Source organism: Cariama cristata, unplaced genomic scaffold (assembly GCF_000690535.1).
Source record: "Cariama cristata isolate BGI_N322 unplaced genomic scaffold, ASM69053v1 scaffold8028, whole genome shotgun sequence".
In the NCBI taxonomy this organism is placed as follows: Eukaryota; Metazoa; Chordata; class Aves; order Cariamiformes; family Cariamidae; genus Cariama; species Cariama cristata.
The window spans coordinates 8,409-29,000 of record NW_009632812.1 but is presented as its reverse complement, the minus strand read 5'-3'; the positions used below and the strand labels follow the sequence as shown (position 1 = coordinate 29,000).

The 20,592-nt window shown below is 40.4% G+C and overlaps 1 protein-coding gene across 1 annotated transcript in view; it reads left to right on the top strand.

The window, feature by feature from the left end:
• LAPTM4B (lysosomal protein transmembrane 4 beta) overlaps positions 1–13,872 on the top strand; it is a 46,312-nt gene extending 32,440 nt beyond the window's left edge. The window contains exon 8 of the mRNA XM_009706509.1: positions 13,798–13,872. Within this exon, the coding sequence (XP_009704811.1) occupies positions 13,798–13,872 (75 nt within the window). The remainder of the gene's footprint in view (positions 1–13,797) is intronic.
• Positions 13,873–20,592: the final 6,720 nt, after the last annotated feature.

The following is a 20,592-nucleotide window of genomic DNA, read 5'->3' as shown; positions in this document are numbered from 1 at the left end:
CTGCTGGATGATTCCTCTGAGCAGGGGAAGAATATTCTTTGGTAAGGTTGGAAGAGCCATTCTTTGTGTTATTGTGCTATTCGACATGTGTGGAAGGTGATTAGTTTGGCTGTGAACGGAGAGAAGGACCCTTACACTCAGGCCAGTCAAACAGACTGAAGCGTGAAATGGAGCCCAGAGGCAGACAAACCGTGCGCAAGACCTCTTGTTTTGATAGGTGCTTTGGGACCCGTGATTTCCAACTACTGAGCCAGTTTTGCGATGGTTCATGTCAGAGTAGAAGTCAACTTCGAGAAAATTCCTCCTTTAAAGATATTTTCCATAATGTGGCGTAAAAATACCACAAACTTGGCAATGTTCACCGGGTATCTTGTCTTGTGTGGCAGTTTGTATGCATGACATTATTACTGGGCCACTAGATCGGAGACATCTTTTTGCCGTGAATAGTAACCATGAACATACTTTAAAGAGAGCAAACCCCACAAATGAATACCCCTGGCATGGCTCACTCTCTGCACCCTTCTCAGGGCCTCCAACTGAGTCCAGGCAGAGGAGCTCTGACCTTCCCTAGTGGAAACTGTCTGATAAAACCTGCAACAGGGAAAGCAGGTAAAATGGGAGACAGAGAAGAGGAAGAAGCAGAGACAAGGAAAAAAAAAGGATGTAAGCAGGACTACCCAGTGCTTGAAGTAAAGGGGGTGATCAGTTAGTAACCATATACAATAGCCTACATGAGACTCTGGGTTGTGGTTTAAATGCTGGATCTGTTTTTCTGCAGAATTGCTCTTATAAACATCCTCAGAAGAATGTCTTTAATTAGAGAATCTTCAAAGAACTCAGGCTCCACGTGGATGTCAGCATTCACGTCTTGCTAGTGTGTATCTGCAACATGTGCGCTTCCTCCCCTTCTGTTTGATTTTGAGTTGCAGAAAAGTATCATGACAGTCTGTGTCTGCCAACAAACTGCTGTTCAGCTGCTCCAGCATTTCATATTCTACCTGCGGTGAAGTCCCGTCCCTTGTCAGTTGTCCTTTAATCTTAGCGAAGAGATTGTTTTTTCTTCTTTTTTTTTTTTTTTTTAACTTTCCCATCACATCATCTATACTGAGCTCTTTCTTCTACTGCTTCCTTGTTTATGGAAGGATTTTGTCTTAAAATCCATCATTCCCTGTGGTCTGAATTGCTTCATGCTCCCTGTTTGCTCTGTTGCTTAGTGCTATTTGCTAATCACACTTCTTGCTACAGGTCTCACCTATTACTGGGTAGCTGCTCTCAAAAGCCAGCTATGCTGTTTGGAACAGGCTATTAATGGTGTCAATTTGGGTCAAATAAATACACTCTTAAGTTTAAAAATAAGATTTCCAAAACATTTTCACTTGTCATTACAGTCATTAAATTTACTTACAAGTTAAATTACAAGATCAAAATACACATGTTTATCTATTTTCCCCAGTAGATTTTTATTTTAAACACAAAAACTGTATTTATGTTTGCAGCTCAAATAATGCTGGAATTATTCTAATACATGACAATTTGTAAGAGATTTGCAACAGAAATAGACAAATCTGTTCTCAGTGTTCATAATTAGATTAAAAAGAAGACATGAAATGGGGATGTGTAATTTAAATCTTCCAAATCTTTTTGGATTCACTAATTGGGAGTATTGCAATGTAGCGAAAAACAGAGTGTTTATAAATTTGCAGTGTTTCTTTACAGACCCTTTTTTTGTAATAGGGTCAATTCATTACCATCTGACAGCTACCATTTTGTGAGCTTCAAAAAATGAGTCAAAGTCTTCAGTATAATTCCAAGGATATGTATCAGTGCGGCAAAAGCCAATGACAACTTAAATCCCTGTTGCCAAGGATACACGGGTGTTAAGCTGAGCCGTGTGTGAATTTTCCAGGTCAGGCTCAAGTCGTAGTTACACTCTGCAAGTAAGGACAGAGGAGGCTTGAATTCACTCAGGCAGGTATTGCTCCAACAGGAAAATGCAGCAGGGTGCAAGAAGCAAAGTCCTGGCAGCAGTTAGCATCGCTGCGGCTTTATCACCATGTAGTTGGCCCATGCTAGAAGCCCTGCCCTTCTGCAGAGCTGCTCTTCCCAGAAGCGGTCCTGCCTTCAGCTCCAGCAATAGCTCATCTGGTATCTTTGCATCGCATCCCCTTGCACCACACAAGCCCAGCCTTTGCCAAGCGGAGGAGGAACTGCTCACACATCCCAGTCCCTCCCAGCTCTGCCGACACTTTCCTACCACCACAAGCTCTGCGGATGCAGAAAGCCATCAGCTAGTAGTTCGTTTAGGTGGGAGGGAGCGGCTGCAGCTGGTGGTTCAGTGGGTGCCATTGTTCCCCTAGAGACTGCCTGAAAACCATCCTCAGCTCCATACTGGGGAGGAGCACCCAGCTGTCGTTGTTTTGCTGAGGGAGTGACAAGAACTGAGGGGTCTGGCTTCCTGCGGTTATTAACAGCTTCTGGTGATTTCTGGGCCATTCTTTCAGTCTGATTTCAATTCACTTTAGTGGCTCCCATAGAGCAACTGAGCTCTTCCCAAGCATCCCTCATGTTACCATAAAAGTCAGTCAGAAGAACCTTTTAAGACTCAGTTTGGAGTTTTAGAAAGCAGGCATTCCTTTGTTGCAGTGCTGAATGCACAGGGGATCGTTCCGCCTAACATGCATGTCAAGCCAAATGAAGATATACATTATATACAATAAAATATTTGCATATTCATAGTACACTGCATATTCATTGTTATTCACACTTCGGATTGGTTACAAGTTTCTCACTTCTAATGTAAATTGGTATGCATCCGCAGTTACCACTAATGAAGCCTTTTCATCAACTGCACATGCTCCCCAAGCGGGGTTTTGCCCTCTTTTGAGGGGGGCCAACCAAGTCAGTGGTCGCAATCTCCCCCTGCCGCCTTTACCTTTCCACCAGTTACTCCTGATTTCTCCTGACTTTACACTTCATGTGGCAGTTTTCTAGCCTAATGATGTCTGGGATAGGATGTTCCTCTTTATCAGTCTTCAGTTCCACTTCAAGGACCTTAGTAGTTTGCAAGCATGCCGATTTATGAGCTCATGCAATAGTACTATTGAGAGTCTAACTTTCGGCTTATCAGTTCCCCTCTCATCACATTCTGCATTCCTTAGGCCAAGCTGCTCTTTTTGCCTGAGAATTCGGTTTCTCTCTTCTGCCTGTCCACCTGTTTCTTGTCTACATCACTCAGGACTCTTTATGGACAGAGGACTGTCCGCTGCAGTCTGTCTCGAACCGTGTGGCACTTGTGGTTTTGGTCCTCTATCTTATGAACAGTGAGGAAAGTGAGGTCTGCTTTAAATGAGCTCTGTGACAAACACTCAACTTCAGAAAGAACAAGACTGAGTGGGCATTCATGTACCAAATCTAGAAGATCTGGAAAAGTTTGTGGGAGTTTCTGGTTGACAGGTGCTTCACCAATGTGATTTACTAATATTAACAGATTTTTATACAGACATAAGTTTCTTCCTTCAAGCAGTCAGTTCATCACCTTTCAAGACACTAGTCCTTTGTAGTTTTAACACAGTATTATAATAATTTGGTTATAAACAAAGGCTTCCCTTCAGCATTCACTAGGAAATGCCTAAATACACTGTGCAAGAAAAACCTGATTTCATATGGCAATATCTATGCCTTACTTTTTAATAGTGATACCAAAAGAATGTGTTGTATAAAAATAAAAATTAGTGAAAAATATATATGGAAGACAGAACTAGGGGTTGGTCATCTCAAAATCCCAGATCTTACTGCTCCCAAATGTTATAATGAGACTTCAAAATCTATGTCCAAACTTTGCAACTGGCCCATCTCTCTGTTGTCCTGCCCAAAGACTGACATTGGGTCACCACGTGTCCCTAGGCGTATAGACAGGGAAAAACTGTCCATCTGGTGAGAGGAAGATAAGACAGAAGCCTTTCCGGCAATACCTGTAATGGAAGCATGGCTGTGATAACCACGCTCTTGGGAGGTGTCCAGTCCTGTTAAGCAATTTGGCTGCCCCATGTCAACTATTCCTAGGTTCCCATCTTGTTAACTCTTGAGTGGGATACATGATGTAATCGTAAGGGGAGATGCAGGTTAGTAATTAAAAAGTCTATTGAAAGATTAGTGCTCTGTCACAGTCTCTGCACTCAGGACAACACATCAACAATTTGTCACACAGAGTCAAAGTATACATTAAGTCCTCAGTACCGATGACACGCAGGCAAGTACCCCCTGAGAAAGCATGGGCTCATCCAGCTCATTTTGAAAAAAAATGAAGGAAAATTTGAAAAAATAAATAAGTTCTGTCTATACAAAATCATGATGCACAACTAGAGGTGCAGCAGTAGAGGGCTGGCCAGGATGTAGGAAAGACTTTTGTGGCCTGAGGTGGACTATCCCTCCATGCCTTTGAATGGAGAGGGTAATTACACCATTATTCTGGGTGACTTTTATGAGGTTGTATATGACAGAAAAAGACAATAGCTTCCTGAATCCAATTTTCTTCCCACGCATGGGTAATCACAATCTGTCCCTAAATATTGCTGTGTCCTAGTAATATATACATTTATTCCTTTATCTGGAGTGCTGAAAACATTGTGCTGCTTCATTACAGAAATACATAAACTCGTGTAAAGTTTCTTAAATAGTGTCTTGGAGAGCTGGTGGCTTGGAATAAACAAGCAGTTTTGTCAAAGGAAAACATAGCAACTTTAACTTTGCACAGATGATTTTGCAGCATTGAGGCCTACTTCTTCACTGAATGGGGTTATAAATTATCTCTGAGCTCTTCTGCTTCCAGTTACTCCATCTGTAATCATTCTAGTGTGGTTTCTAAAGGAAATGCATACATATAAACATGAAAATACTTCCTGCCCATGTTGAGAGGAAAGTTCCTTGGGATTTATTTGACAGACAACATATCACGAAACCCTTAAATAGTAATTAACTAGCACATTTTGGACAAACTTTTCAGCAAAAGCATCTGTGCATAAAGCAAAATAAAATATTTCTCATTTCATATTAAATATGATTTGGCTCAGATATGAAGCTTTGGCCCTATACCCAGGGCTTTTTTATCTAGGGACAGAGGAAGGAGAAAAAGCAAAATGGGAAAGGTTTTTGTAAACATTGCTCTCCAACTTCCTCAGAAACAGTTGCTTTGACTGGGCTTATTTGACCAGAGCAGCCATTTACATTGTAAACAGCCACCTCTGAAGCAGATATTTATAAGCATTTATTTATAAGAATTGTTTCTAAAGGGCAGTTGATCTCATCTGGAAGAACACCTAACACATGTCAGGTGGGTGAAAGTGCCTGCTGCTCTCCTGAGCATGAAGGAAGCTTCATCCAGATGGAGATCAGCTCCCTCCCCAGCATCCTCTTGACTGTAATGCTTCTTTACACGCCTGGTCTTGGAGCTTTCTTTTCAGCCTGGACCCAAAACTGGCAAGTGAGTTTCTGAGTGTGAAGAAATTAATTGCGGACTGCACTGCAGGGGAGCAAGGATCCTTAGTGGGGTGAAAAAGGGACAGAACAAGAGAGAACGTGGTAGAGGTCTGTAAAATCATGAGTGGCAGAGGAGGCAGAGGAACAGCTGCTTACTGTCTCAGCAAAAGAACTAGGGGACATTCAATAAATAGCTAGTGGCAGGTTTCATAGCAAACCAAAGAAGGTATTTCTTCACATAACACCTAGATTAGCTGTGGGACTGCTTACCATAGGACATTGCGGGTGCTAAAAGTCAACGTGGGTTCAAATGCAGACTAGAAGAGTCAGTGGAAGAAAACTTCCATTAAGACATGACCAGTAATTCAGCAAGTCCTTGACATTCAAATTTCTAACAGTTTGGAGAGTATTCTGGGCGAGTCATACATGCTTGCACTGCTCGCTCTTCATTTCTTTCATTGTTCTATCTTACACTTCTCTTTCTTTATCATCCGTCACTAATTGCTGTGATCTGGATGGACCCTTCACCTAACCCAACAGAGCTATCCCTACACACATGTGCTTAGCTGCAGTGTGATAAAAGCTAATCCCTACTTCTTTCTCCAGTGCTTATCTTGTATGCAACATTTGGCTGCTTCTCACCACAGAATTATTATTATTCCTGTTTCTTTACTATGAGGAGAAAGCTCCCTCTTCTCCTGACGGCTGACGGTTTTTTCATACAGTCAGTGTAAAGTGTGTCTTCATGTTAAGGGGTTAAAGAGAAAACTCTGAATTCTCAATGGATTTAGTTTTAATGCTTCCTAACTGTTTCATTCAATCTCTCTCCCTTGATAAGCTGTGTGTGCATGATCTACTGTTCTTCAGGGCCAAATATTACCTACTTTTCTGAAGTTACCTCAGAGGTGTCCAGATCAGATGACCCAAAGGTGCAATTTGCACCTGCAGTTTGTGAACTAAATTTTTAAAAGTAGCGGTAGACCTTGGGTGACTCACTTCTGAGACATCTGAAAAGCCTGGGGCTTAAACCTCCTGGGGACCTGTTGTAGAGAAAACACATTTCTTCAGAAACTCTTGATAAACACTATTTCTTCCCACCCTACATACAGAAACGTTAGAAACTTTTAAAGAGTTTGCCTCAATAAAATCAGCATATATAGTAACTTCTAGTAAATTTTGTACAGGAAATAAAATGTGTGCTACATTAATAGGCTTATTTCCTTTCAAATAAAATACAAAATTAATTACTTAATCAGTGATATTTACATATAGTCCAGTGCTTATTGTCATGCATAGTACTAAAGGAAATAGCTGCCACCTGGTGCCTTGAGTCTCCAAAACACAGCTCTACTGAGATCTGGATTTCTGAAAATTTTAAGCAAAAATACATCTTAATTTTATATTTTCCTCTGTAATCTCAGACTTCTCAGAAGAAAATCACATTGTCAAACTTGACAGGAAAACATTGCAAAGAGGGAATTATTCTCAACCTTTCCTGCATACAGAGTGAAGCAATCAGCTGGCTATAGCTGTTTATGCACACAGAAATCTTCTGTTTTCCCCAGGTGATCTTCATAATATTTGTGTAGTCAAGAACCCAACAGTACACCAGGGCTGTTGGGACTATCTTGAACTGGACAGGTGGTCATGTCAGCAGCCTTCCCTCTAGAGCTCTCTGTAGGCTCGCTGCTTGCTTCACTGCAGCTGAGCATCGTTTAGGTCGCAGTTAATGGCTCCTCAAAGCACCGCAGCTGTGGGAGGAAATTCCACTCCTCTTGGCTGGGTGAATGACAGGAGAGCAGGAAAGGAAATATGAAATTAGTAAATGTGATTGTGTACCATTAAACCCTCTCCAAACCGCACGATGGTATCAGATTGGTACAAGTTGGTGGTTGGTCTCAGGCTGGAATCACTGAGATGAAATGAACCCAGAGTAGAGGACTGGTGCAACTAGGCATGTGCTGCTTAAAACCTCATCTTTCAGTTTGCTCAGTTGCCTCTGAACCTGACACATCAGCTCTATGCTACATTGAGGAGAAAATTTATCCTGAATTAGGAAAAGCATGCAGTGACTGTATTTCAGCCTGCAGCTGTGCCAGTGTTCATCCCATCACCAGGCTGGAGGCTGCACGTTGGGCAGAGACTCCCGGATGAGGAAATACCTGTGGTTCAGCACTTTTACTTAAGAAATGGTCCAGCACTGGCTCTGGCACACTCTCGCCATCTGCCTACCACTGTTTGCTTTCTGGTTACTTTCCCTCCCTTTTTAAGTAAACAGAGAATAAGGCCTGAAGCCAGTGACACCGTATGTGAGCACTGTGAAAGAAAAGGCTTCTTTTGCCCTCTCTCCCTTTCCTCCACATGTATTCGCATGGGCTTCCCGTAAGGATTCCTGGTAGCGGCTTGGGTGTCTGAAATGTAAAGGTCACTTCTGCAGAAGAGTGATATGTAATGCATACAGAGCTGTGGTGAAGAGGTTGGGGTAAACATTTCCAGGCATAGGCTGAAATTTCTGCAAATACATATTTAGTTTGTAAATATTTCCACAGTTTAGTCCCTGTCTCATACAGTCATATGCAAGTTTCATCCAAGGTTTTAAGAGTTTTAAATCTGTTTTAAGGTTTCCAACACCTTTTAAGATATTTCAAATAATATGTCTGTTTTACAAACAGGAGATCTTCCAAAGACAAAGTCAAACAATTTGTCAAAACTCAAAAGGTCAGTGACAGGAACAGGATTAAATTGCAGTAGTGATGACCCCAATTCCACTCAACTACTCATTGTCACCTGTCCCTGCCTATATACTGTGTATTGATGCAATGTGCAGTCCTTCAGCATAAAGGACTGGAGTTTTTATTGAAAAGCTAAAGTTTGAGAAAATATCCTGAATGCTCACTACAACCATCAGTGCTTACCACAGACATGTTACTCTATAGCTTTTTTGGCATTATCAAGTGCATTTCTGTTCTAGAAGGTGTTAGAGAAAAGTATGTTAGAGCTGTCTCTAACAATCTTCGTTTCTAACAAGACATCAACAAGGTATTTTACAACGGGAACTCACAGAAGTGTCATAGAGCTGCCAGCCAAAACGCTGTTGAAACTCAAAGCTGTTATGTGACAGTTGTACCGTTCCGCCCAGTGAAGAATACAAATGGCTGTGGGAAAAAGCGGTCCAAGGCTCTCTGGAGACACAGAAAGATTTCTACTGAGTTCAGCGAGTTTTGGGTGAGACCCTTAAGAATGTGGAAATAATCAATTAATCAAATATTTAAGTTTACTCATACAAGCCTAAGCACATTTTCTCCTGTAGAAATGTACTAGACAGCAAACAGATCTGAGAGCTTGAGTACAAACAGGAATAACTGCAGCAATATGAGAAAATTTGTACATATGCTGAAGAAAGAAAATTTTCTACTGGAAGTTCATGTAAATGTGGAATCAGCTGAAAAAAAAATTGAAAGATTATTGAAATTATGCAATTCCCCCCAAAAGAACACCTTTGGGACAAGATTAATTCCAAACAGTTTGAATATACAAATATTTGCCTGTGTTTCTTCTTAGGCATATTTCTAAGCAATATCTTCACAAACTTATTCTCCAAAACCAGATTAACCAGGATGTAAAAAATAAGAAATGACATATGCTTGTATTAACTGAATATGTTATAGCCATCGGCAAACTTGTGTGGTAATTATTTCTTCCAGAGAAGGTCATCCTGTATCATGTGCTTTATAATAGAGAGATGCTTATGTAATACAATTATCCAAACCACTTGGATGACACCAGCTAAATCAGGACCAGGATTTCTTATGGGTCAGTTCTGGATTATTTCTGCATATTATACAACAAGACTGCTTATCACAAAATGCTTAAATGGTATTGGGAGCAAATACGGACCCAAGACTCCGTGTCCCACTTAAGCACCCTAACCATGGGGCTACATAGCCACCCTTTCTCCTATTTTCTTTCTTTCTTTCTTTCTTTCTTTCTTTCTTTCTTTCTTTCTTTCTTTCTTTCTTACTTTCTTTTCTTTTCTTTCTTTCTTTCTTTCTTTCTCTCTCTCTTTCTTCTTACTTTCTCTTTCTTTCTTTCTTTCTTTCTTTCTTTCTTTCCCCATGGATTCTTGCATACTTGGCTTCACTGTGGCAACAGGCGGGTAGAAAATGGTCCTTCCAACTTAAGTGAAAACCTTGTGTCTGGAGCACTCACATGGCAGATAGGAGCTGTGGGTTTGAACCCTCTTGGTTTGGGAGCTCTTAGAGCTCTGATCTCAGAGTTTCTGTGCAATGCTTTTACCACCAGACAACTACACAAACAGTGAGTAATGTCACCTCCTCCTCTGGCTGCATATTAAAGGATGATGTTAAAATGCTACATGGTTCTTAAACACAGTCATAGGGGTTGTGAAAGAAGTTAGGACCTTCTGTCCTTTGGATTTTAGGCATCCTGTAGGACTGAACCCTGCAACCATCTAATCCTCCAAACTTGCTTGCTGGTCTATTGATAAAAAGCCAGAACTTCTTTTCACAGGGATCACTGAATTCCAAAAAATGTGAGTCCTTTGTACTTAGTTTGTATAGTAACTTGTAAGTGACAATCTTAAAGATTAGTCCCAGAGCATCCAGGGGAACTAACATAGTTTTTCTCAATTCACAACAAACAAGCAAGGAAATGCTCAAATGTAGTGCATAGAAAGCAAAATGCATCAGTTGTCCTAGTGGATATTCTGCCTTGGGGATACCATGGACCTAAAATATGCATATATTTTTGTCCTTCATGAATTATTTTAGACTGCATCCATTCTAATTAGGTTCTTAGATAAGTCTGAATAGTGAGTTTCTGTCTATTTTTCCAGTTTCTGAATTCACCCTTTGGCTCAGTGACTGGCTTCCATTTTATGTCTCTGGAGAGCATAACGTACTGCCTGAATAACTATGCTGTTTTATGTCCAAGGCACTTATCTGCTTCCATTAAACCATGCTGAGATCTAAAATTAACACAAGAGAAGGGAAAACTACTCTGATCCAGATTTTCATCTCAACTACTTTGGTATAAATTCAATGATTAAAAAGTCTAATGGAATTCTCTTTTCCTTGAGATTTTTGTAAGCTGTTAGCCATTTCAACAATAAAGACTTAATAGCTGGGATAATTCAGGTTTTATCATATTTCTCCCTTTTGCCAAAATAGACTTAACTGAGAAAAGATGGAAAAAAATATTAAGGGAAAGTAATGGCCTGAAACTCTGTTCTTGTCTAAAATAATTAAAAGGTAGTCTTACAGAGGCAGTGTTGCAAGATTTGTAGTTATGAAGTGGTTGAAGAGTTATTCAAACTGTCATGGAAGCTGAAGGATGATTATTTAGACTTACAGTTGACAGATGATTAAGTAACAGTAACAAAACTACATTGACTGAAAGTAAAACAGTTAAATTAGTTTAAAGGACTTTTACTATGCTAATGACTTGAGATACTTGCGGTCCCGGCCAGTGCCATGTATTCCACAAACTCCTGAGTGCTTTCTTCCACGTGTTGTCCATCACATTCATTCATCTTAAACATAGTTTAATATCCTGTCCATATTTTCATTGTTTAACTCAAGCACTGCCAGGCAAAGGTAGTAATTTTGAATTCTACTCATTCTACACTCTTTATTTTTTATCACTATTCTGTTCATGACAGGGAATGCAAGATCAGGATATTTAAATATTTAAACACAAAAATGTGTAGGGAGTAAGCCTGTGAAGTCATCACTGATAGAACTGTTTAGAGAAGTAACTTTTGCCAGCAATAAAGTGACACTAAGCCTTACAGATATTTGGCAAATACTCTTTAGCCTTCCGCTGTAGATATTTTCTTGTGAAACTTCTGAAGGTTTTTAGTGGCCTCCCCAACTCATGCCACACATGCCTTGAATATTCCTATAGAAATCCATATGCCTTAGGATTTAGCCAGTGGCTTCTCCAAAATGGCTCCTGTAGGTATTCCTGTCTCCCCTCACTTCTTGTTGAGCTGTTGATAAGTGAGAAAGCGTCTTCTGAGGGTCCTTGAGGCCATTGACCCACGTATGAGTTTTGGGACCATAGAGCAAAGTGGAGTGCTCACCTCCCACGAGGTAAAAGCCTCACCAGGAGGCTGTTGTCCTACCAGACAGATTTTGTTTCATATAGGAGTGAAGGGAATGAAGAAGGTCACTCACATCAGTAAATCCTCCAGGAGAGCTACTGCAAATGACAGTAACCTCAATGCTGAATTGACCTAACTACAGTAGTCTTAGGACACAGAGGATCACAGCACGGGAAGAGGTATTGTCCTTTATTAATCAGCTCGTAGACCTGGAAGCTGGACAGTTTTTTGGATTGTGTCTGCTGTCGTTTCTTATCATGCCTGATGAAATAGACTCTGAACCTGAAAGGGATGGACCACAGTTTGGGGCTCAGCATTACAAGAATGCAATAAGACAGCTAAATCTTCACAAAGTGAACTTGATTCATTTTCAGAGTCATCTGTAGATCAGATTTAATTACTAATTATATTGCTTCATAATCAATTAATGTTTCAGCACATCTGAGAAAATAGTGCTTTTTTTAGTAACACAAGGATTTTACTAGAATGTTATTAAACTAATGATTAGCACTAGGGAGAGGATCTCAACTGTAGTGTTTTTCACAGTTTACATGCTTTAGCTGTGTGATTTACATATGTAAATGCATTGCAAAATACATTTATGATTTTTGTCACAATATTTATTTGAAGTTCTGTATGTTGTCCTAATTTCAATACATAAGTAGTCTGTCATAAGCTGTTTGCACCCTTTAAAGTTGACATAACTTATTAAATGCTTTTCAATACAAGGCTTTTTAGATTATGTAGTGGAAGTGTGCATCATATATTGCATTTACAAGCTCAAACATATGGCATTAATAAAGAGTGATGGATCTGACAATTTCCTTTTCTAAATAATGAAACTTTTTTGATTAAAGGCTGAAGATGCCAAGGTAGTCATTCTGTAATCTATCAAACATGTGCACAGATGTACTTGAACACATGGTCATCAACACATGTCTGTAAACTCACATAAGTATAATGTGAATCACCCTTGGAACTATCCCACAAAAGCCTGATCCAAAGTCTATTGTTTAAAACTATAGAAGGATTCCCACTGGTTTTGTTATGCTGCAAATGAAGTCCAAAAGGGATGATTACGGATGTTTCTTTGCAGAAGGCAAGTTATCAGCTTCTTTAAGAACTGGTGAAATCCTCTCACAGCAAAAATTCCATTGACTTTCTTGAGATCAGGATTTTCCCTATGTATGTTCAGACAATCAGCTTTCTGTGCTCTTTAATGACCAAGAAGCAATGCTGATAAATCTGGAAATTCCATCATGAATAATTGATCTTCAGCTGCATAAAGTATCTCTGCCAGTGCACTACAACTGATACTCTGACATGATACTGAGATATTTTAGGGAATATACACTCATTCTTCATTCACACATCTCTTTTATCCTCGGTCTCTGCTGGGATTCTCAGACCAAGTGCTCCTTTACTTTTTCACATGCAAGCTAATTAATGTCAGTGCTGGTTCCATTAAAAATTGCATGATAGCTAACATGCTTGCCTAAAGAAGTGGAAATCTTGCCTCAAATCCTTCCTCTGCCCTGTGTGGCCTGAACTTGCATCTCCCATGTCTGAGGAAGCTGCCTGGACTCCTGTGAATGGGGATGATAGATGATTAAAGCTGTCCTAATTTCTATCCAATGTTTAAGTATTCACTGAAGGGCTTATGGGAATGTAGGTCTCCCTTCTCATGGTTGAGTGCCCCTGAAGCACAAAACTGGAGATTTATTTAGACATTGGGTAATTTTTTCTCCATTTGCTTTCTTTCTCCCCACCCCAAAATAATTATTAGCTATTCTAGGGAGACCTCAGAAAGAAAGTTTTTCGGGACTTTTCTCACTCAGTTAGCAGTTGAGCGCTCTTGACAGAGGAGAGTTGCAAAATAAGCAGCTACTGTCACTGCCAGACTGAACAAATTCAGGTATTAGCAATGAATGATCTTTGGCTGAAATCAAGCTGTCACTGCATACAATAAGAAATGAGAAGAAACTATATTTCCTTTGTAATGAAAACAGGCACACAAATTGAAAAGGAGGAACTTCAAGCTAATACTCCTTCATTTTCTAACTATTCTGCTCCTGATTACTAATTTACTCTGTCTTTTTTTCATTTTTTAGGACAAGCCCTTAAGGGAGTTCTTTTCTGCAAATTTTATCAGCTGGCTTCTTTTTAAAAAATATAAACATTTTTTTCCTTTCTTGCAGGTCCTGTTGCCACCATATGATGATCCTGCGAATGGAGCTGCTAAAGATCCACCACCACCTTACGTGTCAGCATAAGTGAGAGAGTGCTGTGTACCTAGGGAGGATAGCTTTACTTTTCAGACATTGGAGCAATAGTTTGATAATTTCACTTCCGAGATATAACTTCTATGGGTTATACATCGCTGTTTTGCTGACATATTGAAACCTAAATTGTATGATTAAAATTATGTAGATAGTTTTAATAATTTGCTGCAACTACAGTAGTGTTTCAGAAACTAATGAACTACTTTCAGAACAATTCTGGGTAGCGCTAAGGTTACAGTAGTCACTGAATAGCTTTTCCACCATGTCTGACATGCAGTGCTAGAGAACGTAGAACTTTGCATTCTCAGTCAGGTTCGGAGTGTAACTTTTTTTTATTTATAAAACTTTCAAAGCTTTACAAATGTATTTCTCAGATGCCCACTTTCACCTTCAGAATACAGACCAAGTCCAAAAAAGTGACATTCCACTTCATTCCTGTTCTGCAAGAATTTATTAAGTTATTATGCTATGAAGGATGATGATTGCAAGAAGAAGAAGGAGTCTTACGCACTATTCTCATCAATCTGGCTAATGGGAAACAAATTTAACTGGGAAGAGTAAGTATGGGAAATGAGAGTAGACAAAGCACTCTATGGTGTCTAACAAGCCAGAACCCGTGGCCTGCACAGACTCACTTTGTCCCAGCCTGCAACCATTCTAACGCTCAAAACAAAGAGTTCTTACCAACTTCTGATAATTTTTTTTCCCTGCCTACACACCTTTTTCCTCCCCACCAACTTCACAAGTAGTACGTTGAGGTCACAAAATCCCTGCCTTTAAAGTCCCATGGTTAGGTGACAAAGCTGTGTCTTTCGCACTCAATATGCAAATGTTTTCCCATTGGAATGTGCCTGTAAATATCGCAATGTTCTGCTAATTGTGAACCAAATTATGCAGATTCTAAGATATATGTTCCCGACCTACAGGAAACTTATGCATGTAACCCTCGAGCATTAGCAGATATGTTTTGTGTGTTTCACATATACATTGACGTGAGGATTTTAGATTCCTTTTATGACTGAACTGGTTGTGCTGGGAATCTTTCTCATGGGACTCATCCACCCGTGAATGCTTGTGTGAGGTATTTATTTCTTCCTCAGAGAAGTGCCTCCTGCACATGTAACTTTTTGCTGTTGATGAAGGTTCTACTTTTAATTGAAAAGGAACAGGAAAAGGGACTGTAATGTGTGTCTCTACCTCTCATCATTTCCCTCTGTGTTGTCTCCTCTGCATTTGGGGAGATTGAACAGGCTGAAGCTAGACCGATGCCATTGCACACCAGGTAAAGGGCGGTGCAGAGCTGAGCCACAGTTTGGAGGGGCACCAGGAGAAATCCAGGTGCCGTCTCTCCTGTGCCTGGGCTGTCATGTGAGTCTGCACCCTTCCTAAGGAGGACACCCATCCTTAGCCTCAGTGCATTGACTCCATTCTGCAGACTGAAGAAGAGCGGAGCTTTTCCTGCCTTTTTCTGGAAAAGAGCTTTCCAGGGGAACACAGGACCAATAACTTCTTTTCACAGAGGTTGCAGCTGTGACCTGTCCTTGCAGAGGCCAGGGAAGGAAGGGCCAGGCTCTTTCTGCCTGTCTCTTCCACACCCCTGGAAAAAAGCAGGTCCCCATCTGCTTCTTGGGATTTTACTTTGCGGTTCATCTACTCTGAGATCAAACTAAGCAATGTTTTTAACTGAACCGGTCCTGAAGTCCATCCATTGATCTCTGTCACAGTCCTATTGCTTCCTTCAGAATAACTCCATGTATTGTTATCTCATTACAGTTGTCTTCAGGAATTAATCTGAATTTGGGGGTTAGGCTGGCTGGCTGGCTGGGCTTCTGAGCTTCATTTTCTTTCATTCTTGACAGATATGTGAAGGATTTTAAACAGTCATCTGTTTGAGAAAAGCTAGTTGTAAATACATCGCATCTGTGTATACAAACTTCTCTACAATAAAAGGGTGTTTCCTCAAGACTATGGAAATCATTTTTGCTGGTCTTCCCAGCACAAACATACACTCTGTGTAAATGACCTAAACAACAGGTTTTTAGTCCACTCACCAGTCCATTCACTAGCTTTCCCTCCAAACTGTATAAATGGAGAATGGAATAGTAAGCTCTGTAATTTATTGTACAATAAAAACAAGAGATAATTCAAGCTTTTAGTTCATTGTCCAGAACTGCAGGCACTTTTCCAGGTCCGATGACGTGTGCGATACAGAACAGGGCTACACAGAGCTACACCAAAAGCTGGGGCTTGTTTTTCTCCACATCGTTATATGGATAATGTTGTGCTAAGTCACACGAAATTTCTGTAGACTTTAGCTTGGCTAACTAAAGAACCAAGACTTCTTCACACACACCATACGTGCATAAGTGTGAGTACATATGTCCTGCCAGTACTCCTAATACCTTTTGGGTTTTGTCCAATTCGAATTAGAGGGCAGGGAGGTTACGGTATCAAAACCATGACATTCCTGCACATGCTGTAGACAGACAGCTGGGTAAGAGGGAGCAGATAATGTAGTGTAAGTTCAGCTCTGCTGATGTATCAGAGGATCCACATGGGAGAAGAGTTCCCTCACTCCCAAAGAAAAACGAGATTCTCTGGGTTGCATGAAAAGACATGAACTCCAGCTGAAGGTTTTTTGTCCTCAGTTGTTGAATCCATTCTCCATTTCCATGTCTAATCCTGGTGAATTCACACCACAACTTTTCTATAATTCATTTTTAATAGTCATCTCTGACACAGAAACCCATTAAAAACCTAGCTTCTTAAGTTTCTGTGTTTTGGGAATTGCTTGCTCCTAACAGTTCTCTTTTCACTATTCCTTGCATTTTTTCCTTTCTCCTGGGTATTAGGAGCACGTGCTTACTCAAATTCTCTCCTGTTTTCTTATGTTGAACTTTAATATAGGAGTTTATTATTAATAATTTCTAGTAACTTAAGAGTGGAAAGAAAATATTTTCAAGGTATGTTGACATGGAACATCATAAGTACGGGACCAAAACCAGCAAGTAGGAATCTAAACCCTGATAGTATCAGAAATACAAGTAGAACTTTTGCTGAAATCTTCTAATTTTTTGAAATATCTGTTGCAAGGCATTGCAGGCTTCACAAAGCCTACACATGCTAAGGAACAAATTCCATTTCTCTCCTCTGTGCCTGATGCTCTTATTCCTGGTGGAACAATGCAGCTTCCCTTCGTTGTACACTCATCCATGCATCATATTGGAGAAGGCAAGGAGAAATTTGTAGTGGTGACCCAATAGTGTGGCACTCGTGCCTGTAAGTACATTAAATTTTCTAAAATGATTATTAATGACCATTATTTTAGGTGTTAGCCTGTCTGTACTTCTTTGGAAAAACCTCTGGTTGGTAAAAACGATCCAGACTTGATATGTTACCAAAGGCCATATCAGATCGATTTATGGCCAGAGAAAATCTTGGCAAGGAAGCAACGATCACTAGTCTGAAACAAATTCCAAATTCTGTGCTTTCAGAATAGGCTATTCCTCCCCACTACCCTGCTGGACAAAGTATAGCAACTAGGGACACCATTGATGGTTTTAACAAATTTTTGCTAGTATCAACAAGTCTGCGCACTGATACTTGCAATACGCAAGGTGGAAGACTTGGTTGCCAATGAAGGCAGAATGGAGGGAAGAGTGGCAACAGGGACAGAGCATGGGAGGGCAATGTTCACGTATGTCCTTCAAACAGCCCAGAGAGACAGATGTCGTCGCACTTACAGCATTCGCCGCTATGAACCTGGTTGGCTTATGTGCTCTTTTTCTCCTGCATTCTGATTTTCTCCCACAGTCAGGAGGAAATACAATTTCTCCTATAACCTGTTACGTTAGCTGTTACATCAGCGCTGTTTCAGACGTTTATCACTGGAGTGAATGATCCTTTGGTCTTACTTGTAAGGCAAAGATATCTGCAGATTTATTTTTCTAAACCTAAAGGAGTATTGGTTAAATTGTCTAGTTTGACAGAAGACTTCGAGCTGCTTCTCTGAAGCTAATTTATATCCTTAGAGGCTGCTGTCCTTAGTGCTTCTCTCCTTAGAGGCTACTCTCCTTAGAAGCTCTCTACTTAGAGGCTGCTTGTCTGGAGCTAAATTATATCCCTCCCATTTACATGTCTCTATTAGCTGCAGAAATTGCAGTCAGGTACCACAAAAAAAGTATTTCTTGCAAAATTTCGGTGCCTATGGCTATGGAGATGTTCCAACAGTATCTCTCTTCACAGCTCTGAGAAACCCAGAACAGCAGCCATAGCTATCTAAAGGGAGGCTTGGCTCTGATAAATCAGGATTAGAGTGCTTTCAGAGAAGGATTCTGGTATTTGTAAGTGATGTCTCCACACCCATGGATCTGACCCAAAATGGTTCTGCAACGTGGCCAGTTTTTCAGCTGAATAGCTCAGCAGGGTGTGGAAGCCAGATCTATGACCTTCTGCCTGCAGCCTCTGTCTACCTCCAGCAGAACAGGATGCCGAAGCAGGAGGAGTGAAAACCTCATTGTCACCCAGCCAGCAGAAGTAAAGTTGTTTCAAAGAAAAAAGGCAGTTCTACAACTGTATCCTAGACAATGAACTACAACAGTAGTTTATTTTAATGAAGAACTTCTGTGAAATTTAATGCAGTAAATTACTTTTTTTCTTTCAGATTATTCAAACCTTTCAAACAGGAGGATTTTCAGAAAGTCATGAAAGGTTTGTCCTTTGTAGACAGAGCTGGACTTAACTAATTAGTCTGAGCGGAGGACACAGGGTCACTTGGAAGGCTGAATAAACAGCAAGGAGATGAATCAGGCAAGCAGCAGGGCTGGCTACTTGGCTTACAGGAGAAGCTTGCAGGCCAGCAGGGACACAAGAATTGTGGAGCTACTCTGAGAGAGGGAGCTGCTGCACGGCGGTGCCTCTGCAGCCATTTCAGAGGACTTCTGTTTGCTCTTTGAGGTCAAGATGACCAGCAATAGCACGGATGAGCCACACACAGCTTTTTAGTGCCCAACCTGGGCTCCATTACAATACTGAGTGCATCCTGCTAATAACTCTAACAAGTTTCTGTTTTCGTATAAACTTTGCCCAAGTATCCAAATACTTCTGATTTTTTGCAGAGTTTGAGAGCCTTTATTTGAGATTCCTTCTACTCCATCATCAGGAACTCTGGGGAGTTGATCACCTGTAGTTTGGAAACTGTTTCCCCCTTCCAAGTGCCCCATTTCAGGTCCCTTCATGACAGCAGAGGCAGGGATTCAATTAGAGGCAGAGGTCCAACATTGGTAGACTTTTAGCATCAAATCCTCTGAGCAACTTTGGTGTCAGGACGGGCAAGATGTTCTTAAAAATACAGATACCATCCTAATAAGACAGATACGTTCTGCTTTACGGATGGCAGATCTTTCGGGCTCCTCTCTGGGCCAGGGGAAAGCACAAACAGGCATCCTGTCTCTTAAGGAGAAAAGGTGGCTGGACAGACAACTACTTTTATAGTTACATTTTGTGTATCACTAGTATACCAGTTTAAGACTGCTAGATAAACAATTAGTGGGACACTCTAAGAGAATTGTACTATTTATGAATGTGGTCATTCTCAGCAGTATCAGATGCATTCACCTGAGGGCAGCAATGGCAGTGAAATTAAAGGAACAAAGGCAAGAGCTGGCAATTAGTTACAAATATTTATCTTTTGTGAGTTCATAAAGTCTTCTGCCCATCAAATCGTTAGAAAATTGGAATGGATTTTATTTCCTTCATTGCATTAGGGCCAAGGATGAAATTAGCTTTATCAGTTTCACAGGCCAGCTTAGATTTCCTGCTATTGTGTGATCCTGCTTCTTTGCTTCTCATAAAGAGAACGCAACTAGAGAAGTTCAAAATGCTTTTAATGAACGAGACTAGTTGATACAGTACTTTTTTGGGTTTTTTTCCCCCAAAATTTTGAAGTTTGCTTCTTTTTTTAACACAAAAGTTTTCCTTTTAAGTATAGACGTTTAGTAAAGATATATGTGGCCACATTTTTGTCTTAGAAATTGCCTGATTTCTGTTTCAGTGGTACACTTTATTTGGTTTTTTTTTTTCTTGTGAATTAGCAGTAAAAAAAAGCCCAAAGCACAACACAATACATCATTATCTTTTGGTTGCTTTTTCCTCTCTTTGCAGTTCATTTTTTCAGCCTGGATAAAAACTTCTGACACAGTAGTTTGAACAAATAAAGTATCATCAAGGCAAAGCATCATTATGCTGAACAGACACTGTAAACATTCCAGGGGTCTAGAAAAGTAGACCCTCTGTGAAAAAGTGAAGCTCAGAAAAACTTATCTGTAATTGTTGTACTCCGATTAGCACGGAGCAATATGACATATGTTTCCATAATTGCTGCTGTGCAGCTGCGTAGCAGCAACATTTAGATGTGGACTACATTTAAGCTGCCTTATCTGTTGCCTGAGAGGCTGCATGGGCAGCACAGTCCCAGCTGAGCTGGGACCAGTTCATTTTACACAAGCAGCCTGAGGATGAGCTACAAAAAGGAGTATCTGAGAAAAGGAAGGAGATGAATATTTGGGGAAGTATGGCTTTGCCTCAGCGGTTATGAGACCAGTTAGAGTCACAAGCTGGGAAAGTTTTGAGATGTGATCCCTGATCGTGTTTGTGATGTCTACATACATCCAACATATAATGTCTTTTCTGGACATTTTTTAGTTTCTAACT